Source organism: Chinchilla lanigera, unplaced genomic scaffold (genome assembly GCF_000276665.1).
Source record: "Chinchilla lanigera isolate Chin_1 unplaced genomic scaffold, ChiLan1.0 scaffold00057, whole genome shotgun sequence".
In the NCBI taxonomy this organism is placed as follows: domain Eukaryota; kingdom Metazoa; phylum Chordata; class Mammalia; order Rodentia; family Chinchillidae; genus Chinchilla; species Chinchilla lanigera.
Window position 1 is genome coordinate 1536102 of NW_004955458.1, and position 9771 is coordinate 1545872.

The 9771-nt window shown below is 49.9% G+C and overlaps 2 protein-coding genes across 3 annotated transcripts in view; one reads left to right on the top strand and one right to left on the bottom strand.

Annotated features, from left to right (window-relative positions):
* Hnrnpa1 (heterogeneous nuclear ribonucleoprotein A1) overlaps nucleotides 1-773 on the top strand; it is a 6712-nt gene extending 5939 nt beyond the window's left edge. For both annotated transcript variants that reach the window (XM_005397210.2, XM_013520944.1), the window contains one exon: nucleotides 732-773. The gene's annotated coding sequence lies outside the window, so the exon portion shown is untranslated. The remainder of the gene's footprint in view (nucleotides 1-731) is intronic.
* Nucleotides 774-5663: 4890 nt separating this feature from the next.
* The window catches only part of Nfe2 (nuclear factor, erythroid 2), a 10559-nt gene continuing 6451 nt past the window's right edge, over nucleotides 5664-9771 (bottom strand). The window contains exons 3-5 of the mRNA XM_013520794.1: nucleotides 8687-8790; nucleotides 8328-8496; nucleotides 5664-6999 (exon numbers count right to left, since the gene is read on the bottom strand). Of these exons, the coding sequence (XP_013376248.1) occupies nucleotides 5992-6999; nucleotides 8328-8496; nucleotides 8687-8790 (1281 nt within the window). The 3' untranslated portion in view covers nucleotides 5664-5991. The remainder of the gene's footprint in view (nucleotides 7000-8327; nucleotides 8497-8686; nucleotides 8791-9771) is intronic.

Here is a 9771-nt window from a genome sequence, read left to right on the forward strand (position 1 = left end):
GTTTGCAATAGCAGGTGGAACCTTAACTATTAAGGGAGTTTGCAGATACCTCAGGATTCGTGACAATGCCTTTAAAGATCCAGGAGATGTTCAGCTACTAGGAACTGCTAGCAAGTATAGCGCGAATGGCTCCGAGCTCAGACACTCTGCAGCTGAGAGTAGACACTTATGGTATGTGGAGTACAGATAAGCCAGGGGCAGGCCACGGCACTCACCATGAAAGCTAGGAGAGTGAAGTTTCAGTGACCATCGCAAGGAAGGAGGCAGACCAGAGTAAGGCACACCTGACTCTTAGGACTAGCAGTCAGAACCAGGAGGCAAGGTTTTATTGCTATGCTGGTAGGTAAGAACAGATTTTACTTACATCCATTTAGTTAACCTAAAGTCCAGTTTTCTATTGCATTTTCCTTAATATTGAGCCAAAACTAGTCCAGTTAAGCTGAATCTGGTTTTTCTGGAGATTGTTTTAAATTGATACCCTATTGGCTCCCAAATGAAGTAAATGAGCACATTAATTCTATTTGAAGACAATATTTTTGCCCATTAGTTTTATTTCTTACCTACCTTTGACCCATTTCATTAAAACAATGGCTCAAAGTAATGCATTAGAACCCTTACCCCAAAATGGTGGGAGGGAGGGTGGGCCATTAATGGGAGGGAGGGGGGTGTAGCTTCAGGATGGGCCTTGGTCTCAGAGAAGAGCTAGTTCTAAAGGTTGTTTACTTTTCTAGGGGAGGAATCTGCTTCTGCAAGCTTATCAGCTGTTAATTAAAAAAAAAAAAACCGAGCTCATAGCTAAAAGGTAAGTTCCTGTAAATCACCAAGTGTGCTTTGTATTCCCAGAGGAAAAAGAATGACAGGCTGCAGGTGAGGTTTTAACCAAAGGAGCTCATCTACTCCAGTTGTGCTCACCGAAATGTTATTAAAGCAGCTAGTACATGCGAGGACAACCACTGACCTACATGCCTAACCCTTTTCAGACAGTCTCATTGAATTGCCCAGACTTGTAGTCATCCTGGGTCAGCCTCCTGAGTTGCTCAAGTTTCAGGCACATGTCCCCAGGCCCAGCTCCAAAGGGATAACTTTGGTGTTTCTGTTTTGCTTTTTTGGTACAAGGAATTGGAAGTCAGGACCTCATGCTTGGCCAAGCATGCACCATACCACTCAGCTAAGTCCCCAGCCCCCAAAAGGATAATTTTGGATATTTAAGACAAAAGTTTTACTGTGGAGTCTAGGCTGGCTCTGACATAATTTTTCCTGTCTCTGCCTCCCTAGTGCTAGGATTACAGGTTTGGGTTCCCACATTTGCAAGACTGTCACTCACTTAAAAAACAATCTGTTCACAGTAGTGGTAGTTGTAATTTTAGAGCCCATTGACTGCTTATGTAGAGATAATGAGCTCTTTTTCCTTTTGCAGGGAACTTCCTTGTGAGGACCAACCTTTATCTGAGCCACTGTACTTGATTCTCAACTGCCTGCAGTTGGCTTAGCTGTTCTACAGCACTGATTAATCATTCAATTTTGTGAATGGGATTTTTAATAAACTGCTTTTTAGTTTATTTCCTTTTGTCTGTATTTGTGGTACTGCATTCCATTTCAAACTTGGGGATGAGAAGGAAATGTGTTGGTTATAGATTAGTTTTGTCTGATAGACTGTAATATTTAGCAGGGCCCCACCCTTTACTTAGAAGTTACATGTCTGGCACAAAGCATTATATACATGGTCACTGACACTCATGCCTTTCTTTGGTTTTTTGGGGACAGGGTCTCACTATGCAATTCATCAGGAGTAACGTGCCTTGTATCCTGTGTACCATTCCTCCCCTGGGAGATGGCCCTGGCTCTGGCAAGGAAAACTCAGCTTGTAGTTAGTTGCTGAGCTGATTCTTCTGGGAGCTGTTTATAACCATGGAAGGGATACAAGGAACCTCATCTTGGGTTAACAAGTTGTATTTATTGGCTCTCAAGTACACCAGAACGCAAATAGGAAGGGGAAGTCGTGGTTCTTCCCTCTGCCATACTGCGGCTTGAACCCAGAACTTTTCACGCTGACAGCATCACCCCTTCTTGTTTTGAGAGGGGTCTGAAGTTGCTGAGTTACCCAGGCTGGGCTCAGATTTACCATCCTGCCTCTACCTCCCACAGTGTTGGGATTATAGGTGCCTGTGCTGTTGCATCAACTTGAAAGTTGACATTATAGGGTCACTAATTGGTAGCAGATACTCAAGATTCTCTGAGTAAAATTCACCTATCCAGCCTAGCTTTTTGTTTGAGAGAGGGTCTTGCTCTGCAGTTCAGGCTGGCCTTCAGCTCACTTTGTAGCCCAGGCTGGTCTCAGACTCCCAGTGATCCTCCTGCCTCAGCCTCCCGAGTGCTGGGATTACAGGTGCGTACCACCATGCCCGGCTCCAGCCTGAATTTTGAAGCTAACAGAAGGACTAGGTGTGGACACACCTGTAATCCTACCATGCAGGAGGATCACTGAGTTTGAGGCCAGCCAGAACTGAACTGTGGAGGGATAAGGTGAACTCCAGGAAAAATTTGCCTCTACTCACATTCTGAAATAACTTAGGGGACTAATGTATCAAGTAGATGAATAATGTTCTCTTTATGAGACAAGTTGATCTCGAATTCACTATAGAGCCCAAGCTGGCCTGAAACTCTGGGATCTTGGTTTCTCACTTTATTCATAAGTTTGCTGGAAGAGTGTTCTCATCTTGGGTAACACTGGAAGCATAGGACAACTCACTTGCTTAACAGTTTGATGAAGTATTTCTGGTGAGAAATTTACATTCCTATGATGGCAGTCCACATGTGCTTTGCCATGTGTGTACAAGGATGAAAAGTTAATTCTGTATTCTCTACATGAGAAAGTAGGTTCAGGGATGGTAACCCTGTCCAAGTTCCTGCAGCCATTGGATGGAGGACTGTTGAGCCCTTCAGGTCGCCCGCAGCGCACAGCTATGCACCCTGCAGGATGCTCTTCCTGCTATACTGCGGTTTCTGTAGCAGCACAGCGTCGTCTCCTGTTCACTGTGTCATCAAGCCTAGGATTTAACTAGGTAAATGTCTGAATTTGCTGTGAGTTACTCCTACCTCTGTAACAGGAACACTGTCAAATCTCACCCCTTTTTTTGTTATTTTTTTGTTGGTTTGTTTGGGACAGGGTCTTGCTCTGTAGTCCTGGCTGGCCTTGAGCTCACTTAGTAGCCCAGGCTGCTCTCAAACTTGCGATGATCCTCCTGCCTCAGCCTCCTGAGTGCTGGGATTACAGGCATGCGCCACCATGCCTGGCTCATTGTCAATTTTCTGAGAACTCAAAAGTCAACAAATTGTCTGAAATATATTCAAATCTGCTAGGGGTAGGGAGATGCGAATTGCCTTCAGTCCTTAAACCTAGGCTAGATACTCCATTTTCCAGAAAGTGTAGCCAGGAAGATTCTTTTTTTCTGTTGGTGAAGATTTTATATTCCCTGGTATCTCACATCACTTTTTTGCTTTCAGGTCCCAGCACCTGTGGTATTTCTATCAGAACCTAGAACTAAAGTTTTCCTGTTGAAGCTTATAAAATAGTAGCACAAAGGAGAAAAACGAAAACCTCCAAAGAAGTTAGGTGTGTGAGTGACTGGGATGACTGAGAACCACTTAACTCCAAGGAGAATTGAATATGCAGTCTGGAAGGTTTGATTTTTTTTTTTTTTTGAGACAGGGTCTTGCTGTGTAGTTCAGGCTGGACTTCAACTCACAGCGATCCTCCGGCCTGCAGCTCTGGGGGTGCTAAGATTACAGGTGTGCACTTCTATACCCAATGGTTTGATTGGATTTTGATGTGGCTAAAGAATCTGAAAGCACTGGGTGTGGTGCCACATGCTTGTAATCCCAGCCCTTGGGAGGCTGAGGCAGGAGGATTGCCATGAGTTCCAGGCCAACCTGGGCTACACAGGGAGATCCTATCTCAAAAAAAAAAAAAGAAGCTGGGCATGATGGCACATGCCTGTAATCCCAGCACGCGGGAGGCTGAGGAGGATCGTTGCGAGTTCAAGGCCATCCCGGGCTACAAAGTGAGCTCAAGGCCAGCCTGAACTGCATAGTGAGACCCTATCTTAAAAAAGACCAAAAAAAAAAAAAAAAAAAAATCTAAAATGTAGTCAACTATTATTGCAAGGGAGAGAGAAAAAAATAAGGCAGATAATGTTCAAAACAAATATTGGGTAGTGTTTAACAGAACCAGAGAGAAAGGTTGATAGGAATGCATATTTTATTCCATGGTACAGCACGTTTTACCAAAGATTCGAGTGAAATGCTCTGAAATTTCAATGTCTAATCAAATTCTCCTTCTGCTTGAGAGTAGCCCAGTCTTCTGAGAGAGCTCTAGCACATCAGGACCCAGGCTGAGTAAAGAGAAACATAGCAAACATAGGCCGGTGGGCATTCTAGGTCATTGTTTTGCTGTTCCAAGATTTGAGAAACAAGAGACCTAAACGTCAGGGATCTTACAGTGAGGATCCAGTCAGCTTTGAGAGCTCTCCCAGCTTTAAGAATAGGGAGCCCAAGGCAGAATTGCAAGTTTGAGGGCAGCCTGGACTACCCAGAGAGTCCAAGACCCTCCCTAGCCCACCAAGCACTGATCTCTGAGGAATGTTTGGCTTTAGCACCTCCCTCCCTCAAGGTGGAAGACACACTGTATGGAATTTTCATTTCTTTTTTCAAAATGGAAGTAATTTAGAAAAATGTTGCTAAAGAGAAGCCTTATTTCTGGCCCTGTTGTTGTAATATTTTATTCAGGTGCCCTGAGTTTTCTTGGAAATTGTATGAGCCTAGAATGCCAAATCTGGGTGCCTGGTTTTGGCTCTTAAAAGATTCATCACTGCAGAGCCAGGTGTGGTGGCACATGCCTCTGTAATCCCAGCACTTGGAAGGCTGAGGCAGGAGGATCATTGTGAGTTTGAGACTGGTCTAGGCTACAAAGTGAGTTCAAGGCCAGCCTGAACTGCATAGCGAGACCCTGTCTCAAAAAGCCAAAAAAAAAAAAAAAAAAAATTATCACTGCAGTTACCAGTTATTTATTCATTCTTTTTTTTTTTTGGTACTGGGAATTGAACTCAGGACCTTGCACTTGCTTGTTAGGCAGGCACTTGTGCCGCTGAGCTATATCCCCAGCTGCAAATTATTTACTTTTGTGAGTTCTCCTAATTCTAATGCACTCTCCAGTTTTATGTAGTGAGCATTCACAGCCAGGTGTGGGGGTGCATGCCTATGATCCCACCATTTGAGAGGCCAAGGCAGAGACAGGAGGATCACTACAAATTCAGGGCCAGCCTGGGCCGTGTAGTGAGACCTTGGCTTTAAAAAACAAACCAACAACAACAAAAAAAAAACAAGTGAGGATTTGGGGGAGTCTGCAGCACTCCATTAACATAAAGACTCCCGTGAGGACAGCCTGCAGTGTGGGCCAAGTGTATTTCTACTTTTGGTGGCGGTACACAACCTGTAATCCCAGCACTTGGTGGCTGAAGCAAGTTCCAGGCCAATCTGGGCTACAAAGTGAGCGCAAGTCCAGCCTGAACTGCATAACAAGACCCTGTCTCAAAAAGACCAAAAAAAGAGGCTGAGGCAGGAGGATCACTGCAAGTCTGAGACCAGTGTGGGCTACACAGTGAGCTCTAGGCCAGCCTGAACTGCATAGCAAGATCCTGTCTCCAAAATAAAAAAAAAAAAAAAAGGAGGAAGACACAACGGAAAGCTGCTTCTGTATAGCTCTTTATAGACCAAAGCCTGGACGGGAGAAAGAGTTTGGGCTGGGAAGCTAGGTTCCTCCCCTGGCCTCCAGGCAAGCCTCACTGAATGCACCTTGGAACTTCCACATGCGGGGGTTCCCTTGTTGTCCCCTTGGCCTATAGAATTTAGCACCTTTTAGGTCTCAGGGCTGGGGAGAACCTTTATCCAAAGGGAATGTGGGAAATCCCCACCATGTCTCCCCCTCCCTGGCGCTCAGTCTGTGGCCTCCATCTTGACCCCCCGGGGCACCAGGAAGACCGCGCCGTCCGCGGCCTGCTGCAGTGCGTACTCTTCGGGGGAGTAGCTGTTGCCGGCTTCGTCCCGGAGGTGCTGGAAAATGTCACGGTAGAGCTCCGCCAGTTGCTGGCGCATGACCTCCAGGGTACGGTCCGCCTCCCCGCGGGCCCTGAGAAGCCGCTCCCTTTCGCTGCCCAGCCGTTCGAGCTCCCGCTCCAACTGTACGATGGTCTCCAGCTTTCTCTTGCGACAGTTCTGGGCGGCCACCTTGTTCTTGCCCCGCCGTCGGATGTCCCGAACTAGCGCCAGCTGGCTCTCCGTCAGCGGGTACCGTGCCAACAGCTCGTTAAAGTCATCTACAGGCAAGTTGACAATCTTGTCCGTCGGGAAGGGGATCTTCATGGCCAGAGCCCGACGCTCATCGCGACTCCCCGCCTCGCCCCGGGCGGTAGACTTAGCTCGCACAGGGCCTGGGGAGGGCTCTAGGGCCAAGGCGGGCTCAGCGGAGGGCAAGGCGTAGTTGGGGTGGGCCAAGGAGCTGGGCAGAAGTGAGTAAGGGTACTCCACTGGGTACATCTCCACGTACTCGCTCCGGCGCCGGCCAGCCTCTGTCCCCTCCAGCTCCAGAGACTCCGCGTCACTGTAGTTGAGGGATAATCCTGAATCGGATTCGGGGTCCTCCTGAGTCTTGGGTGGCCCCACTGGCAGCCCAATGTCCAGAAGGGCTAAGGGGTCTGGGAGGGGCTCATTGAGCAGGCCTGAGAGGGTCAGCGGCTTGGACACTGGCATGGCCATGTTGCTGTAGGAGTATGGGGGATCCGGGACGTGGGCGGTGGATGCCGGGAGCTCATAAGGCGGTGGAGGAGGTGGGAAGCCGGCGTCGGGGTGGACAGAGCAGGGGCAGTAGGAGAGAGGCGGTGGAGGTCCAGGGTATGGGGCTGAGGCTTGGGTCTCAAAGGACGGCTCACTTGGAGCATTTAGACCCTGTAAGGAAAGACACACAGAGAATTTGGAGACAGGCTGAGAAAGAGAAACCAGCAAACAAACCAGGGGCAGTGGTGCATGCGTGCAATCCCAGGTACACGGGAGCCTGAGGTGGGAAGACTTCGAGTTCAAGGCCAGGTTGAGCAGCATATTAGAGAGAGAGAGAGAGACACTGGCACTCCCTCAGGATCAGATAGGGGCCTTCTGAAAGAACCAGTGAGATTCAACGGTGACAAGAGAGTGGAAAGTTATCAAAAACCACTGGAAGCTTCATATGCAGTGGCCATCCAGCCGTGGCAAGAAGAATAAAGGTCCCGGAGGTCAGCTTCAGCGGTGACCACCTAACACTGGAAGTTACAGAACCTCCTCAGAAGAAGGAGCTCTGAGTAGAAATGACTCCTTTATTTATTTATTTTTTTTTTGTTTTTTCTCCGGTACCGGGAACCGAACTCACGACCTTGCGCTTGCCAGGCAGGCGCTTTTGCCGTTGAGCTAAATCCCCAGCCCCATGACTCCTTTAATTCTTTCAGGAAAATAAGTCCGTGTTATTCAAGATAACCCCTCAGAACCCTTTCCTGCTGTGGTTACCTGGGGTCAAAGGGTCAAGTTCACTCCCTGGCCATGCCCTGGGTGCCCAGCAGAGGGAGCTGTTGGGTGGAAAGAAAGGCCTGGGGCAGATCCTGAGGGTCCCAGGCCTGGAGGCAGGGGAGGGCTGGGAGCGAGCAAGCACCTTGGGGAGCCAGCACCGGCTCTGCCCTCTCCTTCAGTGCCTGCCCAGGTGCAGCGAAGAGGGAACATGCTGGAAAGAAGGCCCCCAACCCACATGGGGGAGCCACCCTGCTCCAGGGCAGCCGGTGACAAAGGCATCATTGTTAAGCCAACAGACACCCCTTTGTCCAACCCGCAGGAGGAGAGGACCCCAGCATAGCCCGACTCCCCTGCCTGAGGCCCCTGAACTGCTGCTGTGCTACCTGGGAGAAAGGGGACCAGTTGCTAAGGGCAGGGGAGAAGATGGGGGAAGATGGGCAGGTGGAGGAGAGGGAGGTCCGAGGAGAGGAGGACAGAGAGGAGTGCAGCAGAGAGAGACAGGAGCAGGGCACCTGCTGCGGGAAGCCTGCACCCCAGTCAGGTCCTTCCCTCCCCACCTGCTCATCCCCGCCCCCTCCCACCCAGCTTCCAGGCCTCCCGCCCACCTGCCCCACCCGCTCCCACCTGCTGCGGCGCTCCCTCTCCAGTCTGCGGCTTCCCTAGCCCTGATCCTGTTCCTGCCCAGCCTTGCCTCCCGCAGGCCAGTCCCCGGCAGCCCCCTTCTCCCTGGGCCCGCTCACCTGCAGCTCAGTGATGGACATGATCTCCTGCCAGGTCAGTTCCATGTCGCCCTGCTCCGGCGTGGGCAGCTGAGTCACCCTGTTCCTGCTCTGCCGAGGAGGACACGGGGGCACCCTACTGGGCCAGGGTCCGGTGCAAGTTTCCCCAAAGCCCAAAGGGCCCAGCAACCTGTGCAGCAGGGAGAGAGGCTTTAGAGCTGCTCCTGCTGGATTTGGAAGAGCCGTCCCGCCCCTGTGGAGGGCTTCCCCCAGCTCCACCCTCCCTCAGCTCCTCAGCTGGACTCATCAACCAACCCCACCCCTTCCCCTGGCAGACAAAGAGGGTCTCACTATGCAGCCCAGGCTGGCCTCCAACTCACTGCGATCCTCCTGCCTCAGCCTCCCAAGTGCTGGGATTACAGGCATGTGCCACCACACACGGCCACCTGGCAAGTTCTTTTCTGTGGTGTGGACCCTGTCTCACCTATGACAGCCATAGTCAGTTCCTTTGGGAGCACAGCAGGTCTTTCTTTACCTTCTTTCTCTGATAGGATGCCTTCTTTCTCCCCTCCTTCTTACTTCCCAAAACTGTAGTCTTGGGCAGAGACAGTCAGGTCTCCCAGGGTGTTTTGGTTGGTTTGTTTTTGCGTTTTGTGAGGAAATATCAAGAGTCACCCTGCTTTCCTCCTGTGTCTTCAGTTTTAGGGTCTCCACCTTCTTCCCTCCAGATGCGACTAAGTGCTTGGGGTTCCCCAACGAGAGTGTTGTGGGAAGTGCTAAGCAGACAGCCCCTCTCCTCAAAGATACGGCCTAGGCCTGGCCGCCGATAGCAGCCCTGCCCTCTCCTCCTATCCTGACCCTGGGCTCCCCTGCCTGGACCAGACAGATAAGAGGTTTATCAGCTGCAGGCAGCACAGCCAAAGGAGGATTGGGCCCCAGAGACATGGAACCTCTACCCTGCGTCCCCACAGGGGCATCTTGGCCATACCCCGACCTTCCTAGGCAGTGGTCTTTTGTCTTCCAAGGTAACATAACAACCATAGCAAAGACTTAATAAACGCTTGTCAGCAGCTGTGCCAGGGAGACTGAGTTCTACAACGACCCTGGAAGGTCCATTCAGAAACTGAGACCCAAGCTACTAAAAAAAGAAAGAAACAAAAAAGAAAAGAAGAGAAAAGAAAAGAAAAAGACCCAAGCTGATAAATGGCACAATGGCTGGGCAAGGTGACACACACTTGTGATCCTAGCACTTGAGAGGCTGAGGCAGGAGGATTGCTGCGAGTTCAAGGCCAGCCTGAGTTACGTAGTGAGTTCAGAGCCAGCTTGAATTACATAGCAAAAACTTGTCTCAAACAAAACAAACCAAAACCAAAAAAAAAAAAAAAAAAATAGCATGATGAGGTCTGGAACCTAACCTGACTCCCCCACCATGCCTTCCAGGTACCTCCCCAACCCACGCCTGGGT